Here is a 26,633-nt window from a genome sequence, read left to right as displayed (position 1 = left end):
CCTTCACCAACACTAAAATATGACATTTCCTTATATAATCACAGCTGTACTAATAAATATATACCGTATTCGACCCAATAAGCGCCCATGTCCCTATAAGTGCCCCTCCTCTTTTTTGAGGGTTCAATTTCAATTGCCCAGGCATAAATAAAGACCAAAACTACACAAAACTGTATAGAATTGCAATAGTTGCGTCTGATTAGCACCTTTTCATTTTTTCAATCCTTTAAACGCCCTGGGCGCTTATTGGGTCGAATATGGTATATACTTTACTAGTGAGTAAATCTCTTAACACAATTTACAGATTTCCGCATGATGACAAAGATTTCAGATGATTAAATGAAATAATGTTTTTGGTAGTAAAATATTGGTGATGATAAGTAGCAGCAATAGATGCCATGTTATGAAAGAAGAAATATCAAGATCAAATTGTGCTAGAGATATTTATTTATTACAAGTTGTATATGCCCCTGGCAGACAAAAAATCATGAACATTATACATAACTTTACAGAAACTATGATATGGGGTGCTTACAAACCTACCTGTGTAATATCTGAAAGTCGTCCTAAATCTGGAATCATCACATACAATGTTTAAGTGTCACTTGTCAAACATTCTGGACACCGAACCATTTCCCCCTATATTTTCCACTTCCTACCTACATTAAGAATGGAATTTTTCCACCACTACAAAACTGATTTCCTAGCCACAGGTGACTTGCTGGCCTCAGATAAACACTCTATAACTAAGGCAGTGACTTTTTGGCTTGTTTATTTATAGTATATACAAATATGAAGGCTTCTGTTCAACATTTCAGCACCATCAATTTATTCTCAGCCTGGATTTTGGAGATTGCCATCACTGACCATAGAAGCCTTGGTATACATCAGTCTAATACAGACTGCCTGTGTTACCGACCCCAGCAGTAAACATTACAGAGGTTGTAGCTATAATCATATGGCAATCAACTTCAGCGAGTAATTTGCTCCTTCCAGTATCTATATATATATATATGTATCTCATAGGATTACTACAGTATCTGGGCTGCAACATTTACTCAGGAACTATATTATATCCACTTAGACAAAACAGTATAAATAACTATGGTTCAGCTACAGGGGTCTACCTTTCAGCTATCAAGGGGACATAACTCTTAAATGTCTGCTACAGCAAAAATCATTAAAGGGACATATTTCCTGTTTGCTATATGGCTACAGACAAATGGACATGTTTCTTCTTTGCTATGTTAACAAATCAAGAGCCATATTTTTTGCCATTTCAACCAACAAGGGGACATCTTTTTTGCAATAGCAATTAACAAGGGGCATATTTCTTAGTATGGAAATTAAACCAACAGAGGAGATATTATAGCAAAAATAAAAGGAAAGGCCATATATTTAGATATAGTAAGCCAAATTCTGGATAACTGTATCTACCAAATGGTAAATTATCTGAAACAATAAAGGGCCATCAAAATTTCTTGTGACTTACATAACAGCATATATTTAGGAATGAAAAATTCTTGTAGCAGTGTTTATAGAAACCAAAATTTCTTGTGACTTACAGTAAACCTGAATCCGATCACCTGAGTACTGGCTTAATGAAGAGCTATATTGCTCACAGGTGGAAAATAACAGTGAAGAACCTATATGTCTGCTAGAGCACCAACAGCTGACTGGCTTAAAGCACAAAAACGTGTTATTGTTGGTAAGGCTGCCTGACTATAACCGTGTGTCTGCTGTCTCTACAGGATTACCTGGGGCGTCTGTAACAGTCAGAAACATGAGGATGCCCACCAAAACCTCATCATTTTAATATGCTTTATTTGTGAAAAGGCATTGAAGTAATTAAATCAATGTCTCATTAAGCACTGGGAATAATCATACTTCAGGTTTTTTTTGGACGGAAATCTAAAATACCAAAAATTAACGCCGACATCAATTTTCATGCATTCAATAAGAGAATTTCTTATTTGAAAGCTTAAGAAAAACCTGTCTTATCAAACTTAACCTAGACATGTAATAGGGAAATATTCCCAAAATACTGAGTTGTAATTATTCTGGAAACTATTGTATCGGAACTTTTCTATTTTTGAACCAGACTATGTTACAATAATTGTCTGCTTGTAGTGTGTAACGTTATAATGGTACAGGTCCTCTCCGGAGCTTTATAAACTGTCCGATCTCTTTACAATACATCCCTGTAAAGAAATCAGGCTTTGTAAGCAGTCAGCTGTTTTTGTCTAGATCAAGAAGAATTATTCAGCAACACTGTAGTATTCTATCATTGATGCATCTTTTTATATACCTAGAAATTATGCGATGATGATTGTGAATTGCAATTAGGCAGACGTCTGATTTCTGTTGTTTACCAAAATTGAAATTTGTCTAGTACTGTTGCACTATTAGATAATTCAGAAACAAGAAGAATTATTCAGCAACACTGTAGTATTCTATCATTGATATAGCTTTATACCTAGAAATTATGTGATGATGATTGTGAATTGCAATTTCTGTTATTTACCAAACTTGAAATAAGTCTAGAACCACCATTGCACTATTAGAGAATTCAGAAACTGAACAAGTCGGAATTCAGTAAGTCTAATTGAAATACATAATGTTCCATCAAAGAGAAACATACATCAGTACTATAGCTATTGTAACAAGAGGCCCAGAGGGCCTGTATCAGGGACTGGTGTTATCTGTTCTATTTGGTTTTATTTTTTCTAATTCAAAGTATTGTTGGAGTTCTGCTGTTGAAGACTGTAAATCATTGCAAGCATTGCAACTAATTACAAGTGAGGTTCACTTCCGCAAATTTCATGATCACAGTAAATAAGTGAAAGTTTATCACCGCAAAATCTAAATATCTTTATAATTTATATCAATAGGCATTTCTATTCAATTTTTCGATTTATGAAAGTTGATCTTCGTGAACTTGTTTTCAAATGGAAATAACATAATTTAGCAGCCATAAAAGAAATTAACTAAAATTTTAAATCATGTAAGAAGATTATTCATATGTCTTTTTTGATAGAAGATGAAAACTCTATCCTAGTAAGCGATTTAAAGGCATTTCCCTCTATGTTCCCTATTGGCGGCCCCGCCCCTCCTGCCACCCGGGGTACTCAGAGCTAAATATTTTTTTAACAAGTTCTGTATCCCCCTTCCCCCAAGGATGTTTGTTGGCATAATTTGGTTACAATCCATGCAAAACTCCTAGGACAAGTAGCGATTTATAGATTTACCTCTATTTTTCCCCTATAGGGCCCGAGCCCCTCCATGCCCCCAGGGGGTCAGAGCCAAACTTTATAACAAGTTCTCGTTCCCTTCCCCCAAGGTTGTTTGTGGCAAATTTGGTTACAATCCATGCAGAACTCTAGGACAAGTAGCGATTTTATAGGATTTACCTCTATTTCCCCTATTGGGCTCCACCTCCTCCTGCCCCGGGGGTCAGAGCCAAACATTTATAGAAGTATTCTGATCCCTTCCCCCAAGGATGTTTGTGGCCAATTTGGCCACAATCCATGCAGAACTCTAGGACAAGCAGCGATTTATAGTGATTTACCTCTATTTCTCCTATTGGGCCCCGCCCCTCCTTCACCCAGGGGGGTCAGAGCCAAACTTTTATCACAAGTTCTGTTCCCTCCTTCCCACCAGGTATGTTTAGTGCCAAATTTGATTACAATCCAAGCAGAACTCTTATGTGACAAGAACGATTTATAGGATTTACCTCTATTTCCCCTATTGGGCCCCGCCCCTCCTGCCCCCGGGGTGTCAGAGCCTAACTTTATTACAAAATTCTGTTCCCCTTCCCCCAAGGAGTTTTGTGGCCAAAATTTGGTTACAATCCATGCAGAAACTAATAGCGGACATAGTAGCGATTTAATAGGTAATTACCCTCTATTTCCCCTATTGGGCCCCGCCCTCCTGCCCCCGGGTGGGTCCCCAGAGCGCCTAACTTTATACAAGTTCTGTTCCCCTTTCCACCAAGGATGTTTGTGGCCAAATTGTAAAATCCATCAGAAATCTATGACAAGTAGCGATTTATAGGATTTTACCTCTATTCCCTCTGGCCCCGCCCCTCCTGCCCCCAGGGGATCAGAGCAGCCTAACTTTATACAAGGTTCTGTTCCCCTACCCCAAGGATGCATTGTGGCCAATAATCTTCGGTTACAATCATGCAGAACTCTAGGACCAGTAGCGATTTATAGAATTTACCTCTATTTCCCACTATTTGGCCCCCGCCCTCACATGCCCCGGGGGTCAGAGCCAAACTTTATACAAGTCTGTTGTACCTTCCCCCAAGGTTGTTTGTGGCCAAATTTGGTTACAATCATTGCAGAACTCTATGACAAGTAGCCGATTTTATATGATTTACCTCTATTTCCCCTATTGGGCCCCGCCCCTCATGCCCCCCGGGGAGTCAGAGCCTAACTTTTTATATACACGGTCTGTTCCCCTACCCCCAAGGATGTTTGTGGCCAAATTTGGTTACAATCCATGCAGAACTCTATTTTATAGGATTTACCTCTATATCCCCTATTGGGCCACCGCCCTCCTGCCCCTCGGGGAGTCAATGCCAAACTTTATACAAGAACTCTATGACATGTTCTAGTAGCGATTTAAAAGGAAATGTTGACGGACGGACGACGGACGGACCGACGGCACTGACGGACGGACGACGGACGCCGCGCCATGACATAAGCTCACCGGCCCTTCGGGCCAGGTGAGCTAAAAATCTAATTCAAGTTTCCTTAATTAATTTTCAAAACATTCAATTTTACATGATTAGTTGCCATCATATTTTTAAAATAAAAACTTAACTTTTAAATAAATCCTTGATTGCAGTTTACAATCATTAAAACAGGTCTAACTTTTCCAATTATCTTAAGATCAAAGTCTGCCTCTTAGTGACTTCATTGAGTATTAATGTGAACGACCCAATGTCATTAGTAAGGTATATCTGTGTATGTAGTTAGTCCTAGTAGGCTCTCTGTCAGGTAAATGTAGGTATATATAGAGACAAGTGTAAACAAACATACCTGTATCGTAAGTCATTGACAGCCAGGTAAAATACAAGGTTAAAACGCTCAAGAAAAACATAGATAGTCACGGGTAAACATGTAGTACAGCTCATGTGATATCGGGTACACACTTATACCGATGAAAACAACATGACAATATAAAACTAAAGTAGATATTTGTGTTTAAAAGCTTCAATTGAGTCTTAACCTGTTTCATAATTCTTTTCCTGAAAATATTTCTGAGAAAATTGAGGTTGTAGAATCGACCTAAGTTTCCCTAAATACCTAAATATAATCTTCTCTTAAAGCAAACACAGCCATAACTGAAATGTGATGATGGGAATTCGAACCTTGAACCAGATCTATAGATTTTTGGTGTAGAAATGAACTTGGTGACCTTTAGATCACCTCAAACTTTTTATCTATATCTAGAAATTCAGGAGACATCCAGATCATTCACTGAGTAAGTGTATGTAAATCAGAGAAAGGAATATTTGTATTAAGTTCAGCCTTGATCAGTAATCTGGAGAAATGTCAAGAATACACCGAAACCAACACAAACAAAACGTTGGCAATGTTACCTGTAGGTTATCTAGTTTTTAAGGGTGAATAAAAGTAAGTTGATCAGATATTCATACAAAAGATCATCTTAACCTTGGTCATGTAATTACCGCGTATATATGACAAACCAGGGGTATCAGAGTCATATCAACACATATGTTTACTCATGTGTGTCAAGGTCATGTGATTAACACAAAATTATGTGATCACAAATCAAGGTCATTGGATTATGTGTCCAGGTCATGTGATTAGACACAAAGTAATTTGATCACCCCTCAAGGTCATTGGATTATATTATGTGTCAAGGTCGTGTGATTAGACAAAAAATCCTCTGATCACATGCCAAGGTCATTGAATTACATTCAAGGTCGTGTGATTAGACAAAAAATCTTCTGATCACATGCCAAGGTCATTGAATTACATGCCAAGGTCATTGAATTACATGTCAAGGTTGTGTGATTAGACAAAAAATCCTCTGATCACATGCCAAGGTCATTGAATTACATGTCAAGGTCATGTGATAGACAAAAAATCCTCTGATCACATGCCAAGGTCATTGAATTACATATCAAGGTCATTGGATTACATGTCAAGGTCATGTGATTAGACAAAAAATCCTCTGATCACATGTCAAGGTCACTGAATTACATATCAAAGTCATTGGATTACATGTCAAGGTCGTGTGATTAGACAAAAAATCCTCTGATCACATACCAAGGTCATTGGATTATGATTACAAACAACTTGCAAACGATTATATTATTGGACAGTAATACAGATACCAGAGAGCAAACAATTGGAATAAAGACAAAACCCCAAGTGGGTCTGTCCGTCATACTGTATACATACAGAAATTAGCCAGGTAAAGTACATCTGCAGGAAAAGCAGCTGGTAGACTAGTAACATACCTAGATAATACACCCCAGGTCTGGTAGGGATCAGGGCTACCTGGAGGATACTACAACCCACTACAAAACCTTCCCATCTAATTCAATTACTTCCAGCTCCACATGTGTGAATTCACATTTCAATCATCACTATGAATATTAAACAGCAGGAAACCTTCACAATCTCTGTACATGTTAATGTTCATCTTGTTTATATTTTATAACATTCAGTAGGATATGAATGTTCTCTTTACAAAATTGATGATTTTCATATGGGAATGATCAGGCAAAAGACCAAAACAAATGAAGCTCATATTATTTTGATGACCATCACTAAGTAGCAGATGTCTTGCTGAAGGAAAGTCTGATCATGTATCAGTTTAAATTTTTTCTTTACATGTAGTTACTGTAAACATCTTAGTGGTATTTTATTTTAGCACTTTTTCACGCTGTCTTTGAAGCGCTTGTAAATTCATGTACAGCGCTGAAATTTGTGAAAGGGGTATTTCCAGTATTCAGCCACTTAAATTTATATCTTATATCACATTTTAATAATTTTTCCACATTTGAACTAAAATTGACTCAACTAAAATTTGACTGAACTAAACTAAAATTTGACTGTGCTAACATTTGACTGTGCTAAAAATTTGACTGCGCTAAAATTATAATTGACCTCAAATTTGACAGCTAATATTTGACTGTGCTTGAATATGACACAACTATACTTTACTGAGCTGAAATCTAACTAGCTAAAATTTGACTTGTACCATAATATGGAAATGTTAAATTTAGAAAATTGACTTTATGTAAAATTTAGAAAATGGATATCAATGAACACAACTATAGTTAACATATTTTAGACATCAGGTCGCAGTGACCAGATGGTTATGTTACGTACAACCAATATTTTTGAAAGAAATTTTGATGTACCTTTCTACTCAAGAGATTAATCAATAGAAATTTTGATAAAATTTATGCCAAGACTTTTCATAATTAAATAACCTATAGGCTTCGAAGGTCAAAAGTTCAACACGATTGATAATTGGATATGTATACAGAATTCGGTACAAACGCGTTTATGAGTTCCGGCCACGGAACTATACAATTCAGAGTTTGCTCTACTAGGGAGAGTATAAGGAACACACTGCCCTGTATTTAATTAGTAGCGATCAAACGGCTCGCTGTCACAGAAACCATTGATGGCCATAGATGATAGCCCTCTCACCAAGTACACGATATAGCTAGAATAATCAATGGCTCAAAGATATAGACTGGCACTACATCTCTGTACATTTCTACATAACAGATTCATTTATTGGATAAAGAACATACCAGTATCATATTAACATTTTCTTTTCTCAGACGAATATACATGTATATATGCTGTCCTAAATCAGTTCATATAATTAGTTCATCTGCCAGAAAAAGACATGAATTATTCATTAATTTTAAAGCTTTTATTTGAAATGACATTTAAAAGTGTATCTTTCTTTCTCTTTTTTACAAAATCTTCAAATTTAAATCTTGCAAATTTCAATTTTGTTCAAAATTATTATTTTTGTTATAAACATCTGATGCAGAAAAATAAATCACTATAATAAAGCATACCTGGTACATCATTACATTCTAATCCAGTTTGGCCCTGCAGGTAGGGTTAAAAATTGTTACTGCATGATTATCAAGGGCAACTACAGTCAAACCTCGATGTATCGAAGATCAAGGGACCGTCAGGAAAAACTTTCGATACATCGAGTACTTCGAATTATTCGTGGTTGAAATTAAACCGATTGTTTTTTCGTTTTACCATGACCAATCTGTGGTAATTGTGTACATAGTTCCGTCTCCCGTTCCGTACACTTTATAATCATAGGTACCACAAGCAAAACAAAATAAAAACGAAGTATGGAATTAATCACGTGTATATGCTATCGTTAGCAATACATACGAGATATTATAAACAAGACTTACGTGCGTACTTAGGCCTAACCCATTACAAGTGTATTCCGTTTGGTAGACCTATGTAAAGCAGATGGTGTTAATATTACGGAATGACATATAAAAACAAAAACACGTTTGTAAAAAACGAAACTAAACAAAGGAGGAACCAAAAGCTCTTACAACACCTACATAAATATTTCGATTTAGAGATTATCGATTTCGCTGCAAGTAATTTATGCCAAAGTTGTTGCAATGTAAACAGTTTTTTTGAGTCATGAGTTACTAATAATGTGGCTCTTTTCGCTATTTACCGTTCTCGTAAATTCTACAAAACCGCTACCAATGGCCGGCGGCGAACATCAAAAAACGACTAACTGTATCTTTGCCGTACTAATGAATTAATAAAACGCAGCTTGTAAAAACAAAAGTCACACGATGTATCGTCCCTATTAGTGATATTTAATTATCTAGATGATATCAAGCGCTAGCAACAAAAGCAGTCAATAATCCCTATTGTTCCCCGGCGAAGGGCCGTCGCAAGACGCAGCATAACGTGTGACAACGATGCCGAGGTGTAACGGCGAACACACCAGATCTGTACAAGGTAAAATTTTTATTCGATTTCATCGAGTGTCCAGTTACCAAGATTCTATAACAAATGGAGCATGAAAAAAAGTTTCGATACAATCGAGAACTTCGATTCCCTAAACATTCGATATCATACAAGGGTTTATTACGTAACAAGTTATATTAAGTGAAGAAATTTCGGACCACCCAAAAAGTTCGATACAGGCGAGAAATATACCGATTCATTCGAGAGTACGAATCATCGAGTTTTTGAACTGTAAATGTTGAAAAATCATATATCTTTTCGTCTTTGATAGATTAAACATTCTTCTTTCCTAAATAGTTAGGTGATTAAATGGTATGCTTTTTCAATTAGATTACAAACATACACAAAACATAAACTTCCTGATTATCTATGACATAGTTTTATAGGAAGCTTTACAAATGAATGCATTTCGTAAAGATATATATGACTAGTTAGATACTACCAGTTCAGAAGTGAGTGTCTTAGACGCCCTGTAACATTACAAGTCATTCCTTGTCGGAACTTGGACCCCGACCTATTACCTATAAATTACCCAACCAATACATAATACGACTTTCCCCAATCCCAATACAGATAAATCATAACCATAGAGACATAGTGTTTGTGAGTTTCCGGCAATTAGTAATTTTTCAAAGAAGTATGTAGGACATAAGCGCACCTGCTTGACCGTTCTCAATGTTGACACTAGAGGGCTTACATGAGAGGCTCGTTAGCGGGTGGGGGCAACGGACGCAGACTTCACTGATTCTGCTACAAGCACCTTGCAAGGTATTCTTACACAGCTCAAACCACAGAATCGTGATACTCTAATAAAAACATAAAAAAAATAAACTCTAATAAAGTGTTCTGTGGTTTACGGACACTTTATGTTGGGAATTTTTCTTCTTCATTTCTTTTCTATAGATCCATGACATGTTGGTTAAACTATAATCTCTCCTACAAGCAGTTTTTTTAGTATGTCCTTGGAGATTTGCAGTGACTGTATGTTATGATTGAACTCCTTGCAACTGCATGAACTTAAACACATATTTTCGTTATAGTACTAAAGTTTTAAGGAATGCCCAACAAAGAGCAATGAAGCAAACTTCTCAATTTCAAGAAATCTTTTTTTCAAACTTTTCAAATGGGTAAAAACCTAAACTAAAATTCCTGCTTTTTTTTTGTCCTTTTCAATGCTTCATGAGGGTAATTTCATTGACAATCTCTACACATAAAATTTCTCTAAACTTTCTGAATATACTTTGAGTATAATGACATACAAAGCGGTCGGTCAAATTCGTGTTTACCAATGCCTAAACACTGTAACATTCAAAATGAGAGTTAAGTCTAAGTGGGTGAGACCAAACCATATCATTTAATTTTTTTCCGCAGTTCCTGTTTACACTAGGTTGGAATATATCACCATGTTAGAACCACTGGTCCGTAGAGATAGGTTAAGTACACATTCCAACACTTCGTAATATACCAAATATATACATGGGAGTTAAATAGTCTCTATCGAGTGCAGTGATTCTATCACACGTTCTCATTAAACATGACTCCAATATATACCCAGTATTGAACATTCGTCTTTAGACATAACACACATCACCTAAAGATATATACTACTTTTGTGCAAAAACAATCTTTTTTCCCTTAGAACTTTTCTACATGTATTCCTCTTCAATACAGTTGACCTACCATACACACTGCCTCTGTATAAAGACCACCTGCTTAAAAAAACAACTTTTTATAGGGTCCCCATATGGCCAATTTCAATTCAATTTTACCTGTGTATAATGACAGTCTAGCTTTAAAGACCATTTTCCTCTGTCCCCATGTGTGGTCTTTATAGACAGGTTTGACCTGTGTATAATGACAGTCTAGCTATAAAGGACAATTTTCCTTTGTCCCTTTGTGTGGATCTTTAATAGACAGGTTTAACCTGTGGTAAAGGACTGTCTAGCTATAAAGACAATTTTCCTTTGTCCCCCTTGTGTGGTCTTTATAGACAGGTTTAACCTGTGTATAACGACTGTCTAGCTATAAAGACAATTTTCCTTTGTCCCCCTTTGTGTGGTCTTTATAGAAAGGTTTGACCTGTGTATAACGACTGTCTAGCTATAAAGACCATTTTCCTCTGTCCCCTTGTGTGGTGGTCTTTATAGACAGGTTTGACCTGTGTATTAATTTGACAGTCTAGCTATAAAGACAATTTTCCTTTGGTCCCTTTGTGTGGTCTTTATAGACAGGTTTAAAACCTGTGTATAACGACTGTCTAGCTATAAAGACAATTTTCCTTTGTCCTACCCTTGTGTGGTCTTTTATAGACAGGTTTAACCTGTGTATAACGACTGTCTAGCTATAAAGACAATTTTGCCTTTGTCCCTTTGTGTGGTCTTTATAGAAAGGTTTTGACCTGTGTATAACGACTGTCTAGCTATAAAGACCATTTTCCTCTGTCCCCTTGTGTGGTCTTTTATAGACAGGTTTGACCTGGTGTATAATGACAGTCTATAGCTAGCTATAAAGACTAATTTTCCTTTGTCCCTTTGTGTGTTTTTTTACGGTAAAACTTGGTTTTACCAGTATTGGTATCGCAATTCGGAACTAGCTTTTTTACCCCCCCGGCTGGTGTCGTGAAGAATAAACTGAATAACCACACATTTGTGGTATATGTAGTTGTAATTTGCACCACAGATACAATATAAACTAGTTTAGAATCATTCTGTAAACTTATTCAGCAGCATCAATATCATTTTAAGTGGATTGCGAAGAAAATAAGAAATATATAGTGAAACTGCATTTCATTAGTAAACTTAATAATATTCCCGAGGCTTTCAACAGGTACAAGTGGTGTCATGGTAAGTCCTGAGCTTTCTAAGCTGACGGCCCGGGTTCAACCCTTATCGTCGGCAGGTTAATTTTTTTTTTTTTTATTCCCTATTTTTATTTGTTGTTAATTCACCATGCTTGAAAATATTCTTTATTTTGTCTTTATATTTATTTTTGTTTTATTTTATTTTTATTTTCCAAAAGTTTATTCCAAACATAGACATGTTATGTATAGCAACTATACACTAAAATTTACGAACATCCCACTATTACGGCCACTTATTTTCAGTTCCGATTTTTTTTTTCTCTTCAGAAATACAATCACACCGCTATTCCGTTTATAACGACCAATTTTAATAGTCCCAACTACGACCACTAAATTAACACTAATTGACCATTTGATTATGACCACAGGCACATGTGACTTCATACCTCGCTGTGCCTCACCTTCCCTGCACGCAGCAACCCGTGAACAACTACCCGCAGGTACATCAGTCAGTCTTTTTGTTTCCGTCGACCTAATTATCAGATTATCTACCTGTACTAGGAGAGTGTTAAATCGCCATCATTTGCATACTTGTGACTGGCAGTTGACGTGATCGAAACCACAAGTAAGTGCAACGTTCTTTCGATAGCTCTGGTGGCGAGATCGAACGATTTAGGCAGTTCTTTCTCATACGTGTAACGCCAATGGAAATTAAAATTCTTTAATGTATGAGATATATTGATCTTATTTCAGAATATTTATGAAGTACCGTAGCCAATCATCTCATTTCAATAGATGTGTCATCTATTTTGTTGCGGTAAACAATCAGTGTTTTGCATTAGTTAAAAGTACGCTTGACTATTGCACAGTAGTCTTTCAAACACTTTACCGATTGTGATCGTAAGTTATTATTTGACCAATCATTGCACATGGCGGGGTAATTAAAAATCGATTTACGTAAATATTAATAATAATTTACACAGATCAATACCAATTTTAAAACACATAGATTCTCATTTACCTCAGGTGATACTATGTGATAATTAAACCAGAGACATAGATAATTTAATAACTATCTAAAATCTCTGATTAAACTAACGATATGTATTTGAATTATAATTAAAACATAATAGAAAGTAATGTCTAGAAAAAGTATTTTCATTTAGATTGTCAACAATTACTTCAGTGAAATTCAGTTTAAGATTTAAGTAAGCACACACCATTAACTTAATTTAATGAAAAAAATATGTCTATGCTCTAGAAATAAATGGTATATCATTATATTCCCCTAAATTTATCAATCTTTAAAAAATATTTGTAAATTATTGGTTTTGATTAGATACGCATGCATTAAAATATGATATGATTAAGATTCTAATGGCCGACAAAACTAATTGATCAAATATAGTAATTTGCAAATTTATCTTAACCAAAATATATCAAACTGGTTTTTTCCCCACACGTACATGTACATACTCAGCATGCTATGTTATGTTTCTTATGTTTTTTTTTATATAAATGTAATGTATATGTCATGTCAAGTTTATGTTGATGTCCCATGTATTTGTAAATGTGTTAAATGCAAAAAATTGAACAAAAAAATAAAAAATATATATATATTATAATACATTTATATATACATGTATATATTGCATTTTTCATAAAATTTCAATTTTGAAACAAAAATACAGCTAGGATACAGAGTTTCTGTACTTGATCGTCATGATCATAGAAGAAACCTGGTCCACCTCAGAATTAAAGACCACCTCGCTATTAAGACCACTTTTTACTCGGACCACTGGGTGGTTTTAATAGATAGGTTTTAATGTAAATACTGTTATACATATTCTCAACACATGTTATATAATGTTTCTGACGTCCCTTGCTCATACACATTTTCATTTACAGCGGTTCGGAGCGGTAGGGAGCTGGGTTTTCGAGAAAAATATATTTCAAAGATTAAAGGATAGATAACCACCCCATATATATACATCTATTCGTATCTGTAGCAGTGTGCAAGCCAAGCGTGAAGGTGTGATACATTGATCATGACCACATCAAGTTTCTTTATTAGTTCTCTTTGACAAATACATTGTATAGAGAAACATAATATATAAATATCAATTTCAAAAATTTGACAAGTAGAAAATATGTACATATAAGGAAGGACAAATCATAAATTCTTTTGGAAATTTATCAAAACAATAAGCAGTGATCTAGAGTTGGCTGTTCTCTATTGATTTAGAGGATTAAGTGTCATTTTATAACGAAATCTTATCGTTTGGTTGTTTATGCAAATGAAATGAAAATTCGGAGGTGTTTAAAATATAAATGAAATTGTAATACATGTACGTACTATTCTGTACTCAGGCAAATGTACTTATATAATTTGTAACACAATGTTTTTTCAGAGTAGATTATCATGTCAAAGTAAAATTGCTGAGTGAATCTGCTATAATATATATTGAAACCACTGAAGCTTATAATTTTCGTTACTGTAAAGGAAATTTTAGAAATATCAACCCATTTCAAATGATTCGACTGAACTAATTTAAGTCTTCCCATCTTCTCCTCCCGGTAGGGAGTATGTTATTTTTTCATTACATTGTACAGATCAATATGAAATATTTAATGTAAGTAGGAAACAAATTTGACATATTTCAGAGTCAGCCCTAATTCAGGTATTCTCTGATAGCAGATACTAAAACCGTGATATTCCACAAAATTAGTACTAATCTGATAGATTTGTATCAATTCATCAAAACAGTAAAAAGTAAGCGTGTCACTATCCTTCATTAATTCATATACTACAATTATGGTTTTTCTTGAACCAAGCCTTATAAGAACAGTTTTTTCTACCAATATTCATATTTCAAAGTAAATTATCATGTTCAAGCCTTATGAAAACAGTTTTGGAACCAATAGTCAAATTTCAAAGTAAATTATCATGTCAAAGTAAAATTTCTGAGTGAATTTGCGATCCGAATTTTGGACCTATCCTTGCTCCAAATTTTGCTGAACAACTTTCCATAATGTTTAATAAGAAGATATTTACAAAATTGTAGTTAGAAAAGGACACTGATGACAATATCTGTCATTTAGGTAACTCGTGCCGTTACCGTTTGTTAGAATATATGTTGTAATGTACTACAAACTTGATAGACATAGAGAAAAAATATTAACATGTTTTGACAAAAAACATCCTTCGTGCCATTTACATGTCGTTTAGTTAATTAACTCAGGTTATTTAGTTCTTTAGTTAATATATATACATTCATGTACTTGAAACTTGATAAAGCATATACCGGTAAACAGCTGATAGCTGACAGAGATTTTTTTTTTCTCTTTTTCCCTCTCTTTCCCCTCTTTCTCCCTGATATGTTTGCCAAAGTAGTATTCGTGAAGTTATGAAGCATGAAAGTCATCCTTTATGACAATATACGTTAGTTATATATGTTACACGGTCTGACAACCATTAAATTTTGTACTTATAGATAGTATGGTGTTCTTAAACTTGCTAGATACATTTTTGTTAAAAAGGAAATCCTTGATGTCATTCATATTAGTCATTAAAGGTCAAATACGTGTACGGTATCGCTTAAAACATTATATGAGATTTTATATAATATAACCAGTAATTTTTTTTCTTGATATCTGAAGAATGCCTGTTTAGTTTTTAACAAAAAAAAAAATCAATTTAATTTGACATTACAAGTCACCATAATGCTGAAACTTTTTCTTTATATAAACTTGACAACATAAATACTTCCTCTTTGATTGAAGGTTCTGCACTGAAATGCATTATGTGTATTTAGAATAACTGGACCTGTACAAAATGTGAGAAAATAAATCAATGTGATAAATTATTACGACCAAATAAAAAACAAATATTTGTATTAGTTTTTCAGCCTTAGTTTAAGTCCTGTTTTCTTTGGATCGTTTTCCAATTTGCAGTTATACTGATAATATAACCATTGACTTATCAATCTTTAACACTCGAATCAACTCCTATCATCCAGAAGTTTTACCGCAGCAGTACTTTCAGTACTTTGATTATAGACAGGTTTAACCTGTGTATAACGACTGTCTAGCTATAAAGACCATTTTCCTCTGTCCCTTTGTGTGGTCTTTATAGACAGGTTTAACCTGTGTATAACGATTGTCTAGCTATAAAGACCATTTTCCTCTGTCCCTTTGTGTGGTCTTTATAGACAGGTTTAACCTGTGTATAACGATTGTCTAGCTATAAAGACCATTTTCCTCTGTCCCTTTGTGTGGTCTTTATAGACAGGTCTAACCTGTGCATAACGACTGTCTAGCTATAAAGACCATTTTCCTCTGTCCCCTTGTGTGGTCTTTCCAGACAGGTTTAACCTGTGTATACCGACTGCCTGATTATAAAGACCATTTTACTTTTCCTTAGACTGTATTCCTGTTGTATCCTTGCCCAGCTTGTTTGACTATGATAAAAACCTTCAAATTTCCCTGTGAAAGCTGCGGTCAAGGAAATAATATAAAATATTATTTAATTTATCACTATTAATAAATGATATCAACTAGTATCATGTTGCCCAAATGGAAGGACATGTATGTCTTGCAGGTAACCTAATTTCTTTTTAAGTTGATAAGGGAATCGAAACCGAAACCAGGCCACACTGCAACACTGAAGAAATTAGCTCTTCAATCTATGCATGGTCATATAGTGAACTATAGGCCCATCAGGCTTATGGAAGAAAACTATTCCTTCACAAAAGAATGCACTTTACCTTGCATTGATGCATGCTGATATTTCAATTATCTCTCGACCAAAATAACCCAATTTTCAAAGAAGAAATAAAACAAAGAAAACCAAAATGCATGTATCTTTGTCGGATATTTGCAAGACCAAAAGTTTTTTTTAATCTTTATCTTAGACGAATAAAAATGAATAAATACTGCGTGTGGGATCTCTGATGGAAGGTAATTATTCATTATCATTTTATCTATTATAGAGATAAACTAGGAAAAAAAAAAGAATATCCATACCAATAAACAATAGGATGTCACGCTGTAATACAGAAATAAGTTTTGTATGAACATGTGGAAATTTGTAAATACAAATTTTTTTTCAGAAAATCCTCAATTAACCACATAAAAACACTTTTTTTTGCAAAAATCCTCAATTCAATGGCTAATTAAAGCTAACAGATAAATCACTGTATAGTCATGTAAAATCTGCCGCTGTAACTAATTTGTGTCTAATACACACAAAAGACTGTGGCTTGCAGCACAGTTTTGTTTCTACATTGGATTAGAAGAGACTGTTTACAGACAGATCTCTCCGAAGCTAAATATCCACGTTTTTTTCCCCGTAATTACCGTTTTGTGAGGCAAACCAGACCTAGGATGAAACATGCAACAGGAAATGTAGAACAATAGAGCCTTGTTCTGACGTCAGCTCGTTTTTGTTGTCTTATATCCAAACCACTCTCTCCCTCTCTCTCATGCTCTCAGATAAATAGGCCCCCTCAATACTTTGTACTAATGCCTTGTATCTATATGTACATAAATACCAGCGTTCGGAAAAGATATATACAGTATGCATGTAACACTAATTTATCGTGTTTACCCAGACCTGCATTTTCTATATAAATAAACAGCATGTACGTTTTCTACTCACAGACTTCCCATTCATGTCTATAAAAACCCATTATGGAAACATTTCCTAGCGTTTTTCTTGTATCTCTAGCATGCTGGCTTATCGCGACCACAAAACAAGCTAGGGCATCGATTGAGGAATTACCCAAGCTTCGGTATTTTCACCTTGTAAATTTCAGCTAATTCCTAATGATTACTTTGTCAAACACCCTTGCTGATAAGGAACAAATCTCTTTATTGGAGACAAAAAATCTTGAGGAAAAAGAGCCGTGACTTAACGATATCAAGGTTAGAATGAAAGTGGCATGTTTTTTGCTGATAATACTAGCGCTAGTGTAGATAAGGTTACACAGCAGCCACTGAGATTTGACAGTAGAAAAACCAACAAGTGCCATAATCATAGATAATACCCCAGACCCGTTCACAGACTTCAGAACAAATCTGGAAACAAAATTGTGAAAGAAATGGCAAATCATTAATTGTGGTTGTGATCGGAATCCTGTAAAAATATTAAAATCTAGATTGTTGCTGATTTAATTCTAATTCTGTTTAAATAAAATAAGAACTTATATTCACAAATGATTATCAAAACAGTCACAAGCCACACGTGTAAGCCTGATATGGTAATTTTGAATATGTCTTTGGGTCACAGTGGCCCAGCTTGTTAGCTATATAGGTTAAGTCTAGAGATATTTTACCATTAGCCTTCAACTGAACCTCTGGTTTGGAAGTTCAAATACTACATGAGCCAGCTGCTACACACTGATGGTAGGTCAGTGGTTTTTCTCCTGGTACTCTAGGCTTTGATTCCTCCACAGCCTATCAAACCTGAAATTTTCTTCAATTACCTGGGCTTTTAATAGGACGTAAAACAAAAAACAGATCTTATCTGATGTATTCTGTAATGTCTGAGGTATTCTGTATGTCTGAGGTATTCCGTATTTGCATATTAAAGAGTTATCTGCCCTTGTGGGTAGGTGTTGATTGTGACGTCATGTGTTTCAGAGGTAACGTCATAGTTTTCAGAGAAATGATGTGAGTTTCTCACACGAAATAATGACGTCATAGTGGATGCCTAGCCGAAAGGGAGGTAACTCGGTCATATGCAAAGATGGAAGATAGAGCCACTATGTAATAAGCTACCTGCAAAGTATTATGCCCTAACAGAAAGTGTGAGCCCGTACAGTCAATTTAGGGGAATTACCTAGTCATTAATTCATTTCCATAACGCCAATGAAATGTTTGAGAGGATCAGCAAGTCAAATTAAGCTAATGACAAAACAGGCAGCTGTCGGCATAAATAATTTTAATGTGATTATAGCAGCTTGGTGTGGGACACGAGACTAGAGGCAAAGATGACAATCAGGGAAAAAAAGTATAAACATGTCATGGGTCACATTTCACAAAACACCCTAAATTTTACATTGCTGATAAGGAACAAATCTCTTTATTGGAGACAAAAATGGAGGCAAAATTTAAAGCCAAAAATCTTGAGGAAAAAGAGCCGTGACTTAACGATATCAAGGTTAGAATGAAAGTGGCATGTTTTTGCTGATAATACTAGCGCTAGTGTAGATAAGGTTACACAGCAGCCACTGAGATTTGACAGTAGAAAAACCAACAAGTGCCATAATCATAGATAATACCCCAGACCCGTTCACAGACTTCAGAACAAATCTGGAAACAAAATTGTGAAAGAAATGGCAAATCATTAATTGTGGTTGTGATCGGAATCCTGTAAAAATATTAAAATCTAGATTGTTGCTGATGTAATTCTAATTCTGTTTAAATAAAATAAGAACTTATATTCACAAATGATTATCAAAACAGTCACAAGCCACACGTGTAAGCCTGATATGGTAATTTTGAATATGTCTTTGGGTCACAGTGGCCCAGCTTGTTAGCTATATAGGTTAAGGTCTAGAGATATTTTACCATTAGCCTTCAACTGAACCTCTGGTTTGGAAGTTCAAATACTACATGAGCCAGCTGCTATACAATGATGGTAGGTCAGTGGTTTTTCTCCTGGTACTCTAGGCTTTGATTCCTCCACAGCCTATCAAACCTGAAATTTTCTTCAATTACCTGGGCTTTTAATAGGACGTAAAACAAAAACAGATCTTATCTGATGTATTCTGTAATGTCTGAGGTATTCTGTATAGTCTGAGGTATTCCATATTTGCATATTAAAGAGTTATCTGCCCTTGTGGGTAGGTGTTGATTGTGACGTCATGTGTTTCAGAGGGTAACGTCATAGTTTTCAGAGAAATGATGTGAGTTTCTCACACGAAATAATGACGTCATAGTGGATGCCTAGCCGAAAGGGAGGTAACTCGGTCATATGCAAAGATGGAAGATAGAGCCACTATGTAATAAGCTACCTGCAAAGTATTATGCCCTAACAGAAAGTGTGAGCCCATACAGTCAATTTAGGGGAATTACCTAGTCATTAATTCATTTCCATAACGCCAATTGAAATGTTTGAGAGGATCAGCAAGTCAAATTAAGCTAATGACAAAACAGGCAGCTGACGGCATAAATAATTTTAATGTGATTATAGCAGCTTTGTGTGGGACACGAGACTAGAGGCAAAGATGACAATCAGGGAAAAAAAGTATAAACATGTCATGGGTCACATTTCACACAATTCAGGAACTACATTTCTAAATTTTACATTACACATTTTGACACAGGTTTTACAGTTATTACAAGATTTACATGTAAATAGATCAAATAATATTCGTTTTTGATCAGAACCATTAATCTTTTTCTTCCATAGGCAGGCTTAATTTTTTGGGTAGGTACTACTCTAACTGGTTTGTTGTACATTGGGACTACTCATACAAGATTTGTAAGACAAGAAATTGATCACGGAAAGATATTTGAAGATGTTTTTAAATTATAAAGAGACTAACAGATATGTTTTTCACGGATGAAATATTTTGCGTTTTTCTCGTCCCATCCCCATTGGCCAATGGAGGCAAAATTTAAAGCCAAATCACTATTCCTTAAAATTTCATTTTCAAGTTTGGGTCGAAATCATTAAAATTTTGACCTCAAAATAACGGACTGTACAATATTTTGAAATGTTGTAATTCATTGTGAACTTTGAATGACATCACTTTAAATTTTAATTATATAGCTATTTAGATCATTTGTAGAAATCAAAGCTATAAGATATTCAAGTATAATAATATTTGATGAAATTAACGTCCTATTAACAGCCAGGGTCATGTAAGGACGGCCTCCCATGTATGCGGTGTGATGTGTGCATGAAGTGCAGGTGTGTGTCTTGAGAAACTGTGGTATATTCGTGTTGTGTCTTCTTGTATAGTGGAACTCTTGCCCTTTTTGTAGTGCTATATCACTGAAGCATGCAGCCGAAGACACTAAGTAACACAGCTAAAATCTAATTTGTAGATTCACAAACTTGAAATAGAATTTAATTTCTTAATCGCAATATATATGAGCACTACAGTATAAAACAGGGATTTACAAAAGCCTTTCTTGGCTGATATTTGCTTTGTGATTTGTTACTGACAATACGACATTGGATATATCAGCGCACAGCCCACGTATCACAGCAACCCGTGGAACAAAGCTGGTGACAAAAACAATCACTAGCAACACCACTGGCCAAATCCATTACATTGATTCCACCTTGTTGTCCACAAATAGCTACAGAGAAATAATTGCACTTGTAAATGTCAAGCATTCACTATCGCTTCTCTACAAAAGGGGTTCAATGATTTCCGTACCGATCATAGTCTCAAATCCTTCCAATTCGTATTAAACCATAATTACCTAGCTAATCTACTGGTAGCATTGAGAAGCAATCTCCAGAATTCAATACAGAATGTGAGAATGAATTTTCAAAACATCTTCAGTGGCAGTGCATTAAATAATACACACAGAAATATACCAAATAAATATACATATTAACAATTATTCAAGGTAGGTAACAAGTTAAATATAGTTATACATAATATTGACAGTCAGACCAGGTATCTTCCAAAATTTCAGACGACCCTTACATTAAAGTCAAAATCTTGTCCATAAGATCAAAATATCTACAGCGCATATACTATAAGTAAAATTTAATTGTTTTCTTCAGAGTGGAAATTATGGTTTATAATTATATATTATATCTGTTACAAATGCAATGATTCTCCTATGTCTGATGAAGGCAGTTTGTACACACATCTTACTGCAAAAATTGAAACGTCACATATGAATCTTTCACTGGTTGTGTGAAAAATGTCATTACATAGAGGTCACATGAATGAGATAGTATAACTATATACCAGTACATAGCACTATAGCAGTGTGAACTATCTGCATTGAATAGTATTTAAACAAAAGAAATACCGATGCAATATTTCCTGATGCATGTGACAGCCCTAAACATTAATCTTAAACAATCATCTTCATGTTTGCATGACAAATTAATCAGAATTTTATGGTAATAGCCATGCAATAAAGATATTGTAATTAAATTGAGAGCATATAATATGGGCAGATCCCTATCTCTCCCTTGTGCATCTGTGCTTGCCTTCTTATCATTGGAATGTTATGCATCGTTCACTTTGCAGGCAGCCATGAGCAACTCTGCTGGTCATGACTAGAAAAAAAATCAATTTTACACTTTTTGTGGCTAACTGTAATCTTGAGACCCATCTACAACCCTGAGACCATCATACATAAAAGAAAGGGGATCATTCAATAATGACATCCCTCGACTTTATCTAATGAACCATTATTACATTGATAGGACTCATTCCATTTCGACATAAAAATATCAATATTCACAACAATATGATATGATAAAATCACTGAAGTTTATATCACTTTACAAAATCAAACTCTATTAATTAAATACAAATAAACCATCTTGTACTATAGATAAATTCATTTTTCTCATTCTGACACACATTTTTTTTTTTATTTTCAGCTTAGCAAAGCATGAAGCTCAAATGAAGTGAATACCAAATCTAAGATTATCAAAATAATTAACATTAGAATATAATTATCAAATTAACATCAAGGGAACTTTAATTTACCGTCACAGGTAAACTCAGCTGACAAGTTTGTATCTTGGAATTACTTTACTACAACGTACAAATAGCAAACTCCAATTTACTTAATCTTTCTTGAGTTTTTGATGATGAAGATATATATAAAAGTATTTGAGTGAGCAACATGCAAATGTATTTCAATATTAAGTGCATGAAACTTGTGCAAGCTAAGAATGTTCTGCCTGAAATAAAATGTCATAACATCTTTCTCACACAGATAATCAACCACAGAATAGACCGTCACAGGTTAACTCGGCTGACAAGTTTGTATCTTGGACTTTTTTTTTTTTACTAACAAGGTACAAATGGCAAACTCCAATTTACGTAATCTTTCTTGAGTTTTTATGATGAAGATATGTAATAAAAGTATCAGAATTAATATGCTTGTCATTTAAGTGAGCAACACGCATTTGTTTTTCAATATAAAGTGCATGAAACTTGTGCAAGCAAAGAATGTTCTGTCTGAAATAATATGTGTTACATCTTTCTCACACAGATAATCAACAAACCAGTAACTATAATATAATGATTCCAGTTTTTTTCATAATTTCATTGTGATGTAACAGCACTAGTGTCCAAAATTAATGATCAACCATTATATATATATAGACCATGGCCAAGTAAAAAATGTTTACTTATAGACCATAGAACAACATCAGTCAAACCTGTCTATAAATACCACAAGGGACAAGGGAAAAGTGGTCTCTACAGCCAAGTGGTCTTTATACACAGGTCAAATGGTCACCTTAATAAAGTGGTCTTAATAAGCAGGTGGTCTATAAACAGAGGTGGTCGCTAAGGCAGGTTTCGCTGTACTGTACTGAGAAGTAGGTAATCTTTCAATAAGATTTTTCTATATTCATAGAATGTTATCAACTTATAACATTCTATAAATAGAGAAAGCTATATATTTTCTACTTTTTATTTGTATACAAGAATGTAGTAATAGTACTTTGATACAGCTGAGTAGTAAATGAGTCTATTGAAAAAATAATTCACACTTTCATTATTCGTTGATTACATTACAATTTTCAAACCAGCTTATTATAAAGGTATAATGTGAAGAAAATCTCTCACTAGAGCCAGGGGCATGTTGTCCAGACACATTGAACTTGTTTTTGTATTTGTGTTAGGATATAGAGTGGTCATACATGTCCACTGATCGAATGTGTATTATAGGACGAGGTCGACCTCGGACAGGTGTGATATCTAGGGAAGACACCTGGCCTAATCTCATCAGGAAGAATTAGTTCTACCTGGATACCTCTCAACTCATTATCATGTTTAAATACCAGTGAATCCACATCCAGATTGAGTATTTATCTATAAATGTCAGACTTTAGCTCCATTTAGAGGAGAGATGGGAGAAAAAAGGGGTCAAATGACCTGTACAGTACACATTCTTTCTAACCATGTTTTTCATTGACAAGTTGTTCAATTAAAATGACTTCTAAAGCTGTGACCTTGATGTAGGTCAACTCCATTAAATTGAACGATGTGTTAATCTAAATGACAGTTCCTACAATAGATCTGTTTCTTGTTATAATAAACTATATATGAAGTATTTTTAAAACAGCATGTAGTCTTTAAATATTCTAACTTCAGTCTCCATAGAAATTGTGTGGATATATAAATGTATGTATATAAATGAACAATCAATCAAATTTTAACAATATCCTTTCATCAAACAGTGTTATTTTTTCTATTGGTGAAATAAAAATTATATCTCACTGCCAATATCTTAAATAGTCATCTAAAAAAAAGATTGGCAGTTGCATGGTTAACATTTGTTTTACATTATCTTAAAAGGCAATTCTCAAAAAAACTCAAAATTAAAGACATGCCTGATTCTGGGGGTTTAGGAAGGTTATAGTACCTGTATTGCTGTAAATTTCGGTACATATACCAAGCAACTACACAACGTGTGACCCAGGGCAGAGTGACTGGTTAACGTTATAGTGATTGAATGTTAGGACATCTTAATCACTCGGCCATGGTTGGTAAAGCTTGTAGCTATGAGATACTTTTTTTCGGTCAGACGCAATTATTGTATTTGAATCTTTAGAAAAGTTCTTTAACAATATACACATCACCAAATCTGTGTTTAGTCCCTTTATTGATTATTGAAGAACATAAAAAACCAGAATTTTTATGTGCCCAGATCAAAAATCAAAGCCAGGTCTTTGACAGCGCATGATCATAACAATTTCATTGACACAGATCATATTGAACTTTTTATAAATTCATTGTTTTTAATGAGATTTCTTTACTTCAATCAAAGTTTTTAGATCTACATTCCACTTTCTGTGGATTAATAACTGTTAGTTGGGAAACAAGGAAAAAGTTAAATATATCTTCCTTGAGTGCCCCAACTATAGCCAGGAACCAGTCTCTACAGTAAAAAATTATGATAACAAACTGAACTACAAAAGCAGCATACTTCCTCAGCTAAGTGAGAAACATTAACTTCGACATTTTGAATGATAATATGTACAAAATTCCCAAAATATGTACCTTTTATATATACTAAACATCGTGTTTGATGTTAAATGATAATGCAATAAATGGAGAAAATATGCAGTACATACCGTGCCATTTTCATACCACAGCATGGCATGGTTCCGGGATAAAACTTTACAGTCAAAGATGCCATTGTTGGACGCTGGTCTAGCTCGAGCCACTGATCGGCCAATTTTGGCCGGCTCTATCAAGGATATGTGCCGTTCTTGGAATGGATGTGAGTTTGGTTGGCAGGTCAAAATAGCCACCCCTGCAGCCATGGCTGTGTTTGATCAATTATCCAACTTATCCTGAAACAAGAGGCAAATATTTCAGTTCGTTCAAAATTATCAATATCTTTCAAAATCCATAACAACTCAGGGTATCTACTTGCTATTTGCAAGTATTTTCAGGAATGGCAAAATGTAGACAATATACTTCCTTCCTTACAAAGATGTAATAGAAGACCAGGATTATGACTATTACATAGAGGATTTTACACAAATGGCTACTATAAACCAACTAGTACAATTTACATTCCTGATTCAAGAAAATTTGTGAAAGTTATCTCCGCAAATCTCTGCATTGGTGAACTTGTTTTGAAATAGGAATCACAAAATTAAAAAGCCACAAAAGAAAGTTAGTTTACAGCACATGTATCAATTTATCAACCAAGTTCATTTGTCACTGTATCACTGTATATACATGCTTTTTAGGCTTTTGCATATGGTACACTTATTTAATATAGAAATGTTGCACAAGTTTCAATACAATAATATTTATTATTATTATTGTTTCAATAATTAGATTATTTCTTAACGACAATGTCTATGTATCTTACGTATACACAATGAATTAAATTGTTTGTCACAAATGCTATTTTTTTTAATATCAAGGTTTATTACAAAAAATAACAACATTCTTACAAGTTATCTTTTTGACAGATTACTCAAATGGTTAAGGTAGACGTCATGGCCTGTACCTTCATGTCAAAAATATTTATTATCAGCAAAAAAATAACTATTACACTACTTTCAAATTTATGACGTTTTTAAAAAATGTCTTTGTTTTTATTAGATCCCTTTTCGTTATTTTTTGATTATCTGTGTGACCGGTGTGTATTGCAAAAATACAATGATCATGTTTGGAATGTGTAATGTTTTGCAGCGACAAATCCGGAACATTTTTGGAAGCAATTAGTTATCATTTTACTTTTGTTAAAAATAATCCCTCTACCCATGTTTGTATTTGTTAGTGAAGTCTCTTGTCGTCAAATTATCAAACCATAAAATGAAACTTGTGCAACCCCAGAGAGAACCAGGAACTTCCGATCTCTGATGTTTTGGTCCAAAAGAGATTAAAATATCATTGGCAAGTCACCGTACTCAATTTAATGGTATCTCACCCATGCATGATAAGTAAGAACATAACCAGTTTTCGTGAAATACGTGATCATAAAATTGATAAACTGAATTGCAAATTAGTTTCCTTACCATTCATTTTGCCTCGGCGAACGGGTGCTTCAGGAGACAGCCATATTGAATTTTTCCAACATAATCTCTAAACCAAAATCACAAAAGTAATACAAAATAATTA

The 26,633-nt window shown here is 34.5% G+C and overlaps 1 protein-coding gene across 10 annotated transcripts in view; it reads right to left on the bottom strand.

Moving 5' to 3' along the window:
- LOC138304801 (sarcolemmal membrane-associated protein-like) overlaps window positions 1-26,625 on the bottom strand; it is a 76,224-nt gene extending 49,599 nt beyond the window's left edge. For all 10 annotated transcript variants that reach the window (XM_069245075.1, XM_069245080.1, XM_069245077.1 and 7 more), the window contains exons 1-2: window positions 26,531-26,625; window positions 25,127-25,348 (exon numbers count right to left, since the gene is read on the bottom strand). In XM_069245075.1, the coding sequence (XP_069101176.1) occupies window positions 25,127-25,318 (192 nt within the window). In that variant the 5' untranslated portion in view covers window positions 25,319-25,348; window positions 26,531-26,625. The remainder of the gene's footprint in view (window positions 1-25,126; window positions 25,349-26,530) is intronic.
- Window positions 26,626-26,633: the final 8 nt, after the last annotated feature.

Source organism: Argopecten irradians, chromosome 12 (assembly GCF_041381155.1).
Source record: "Argopecten irradians isolate NY chromosome 12, Ai_NY, whole genome shotgun sequence".
In the NCBI taxonomy this organism is placed as follows: Eukaryota; Metazoa; Mollusca; class Bivalvia; order Pectinida; family Pectinidae; genus Argopecten; species Argopecten irradians.
Note: the sequence above shows the minus strand (reverse complement) of the source record. Positions and strands in the feature narration are given on the sequence as shown.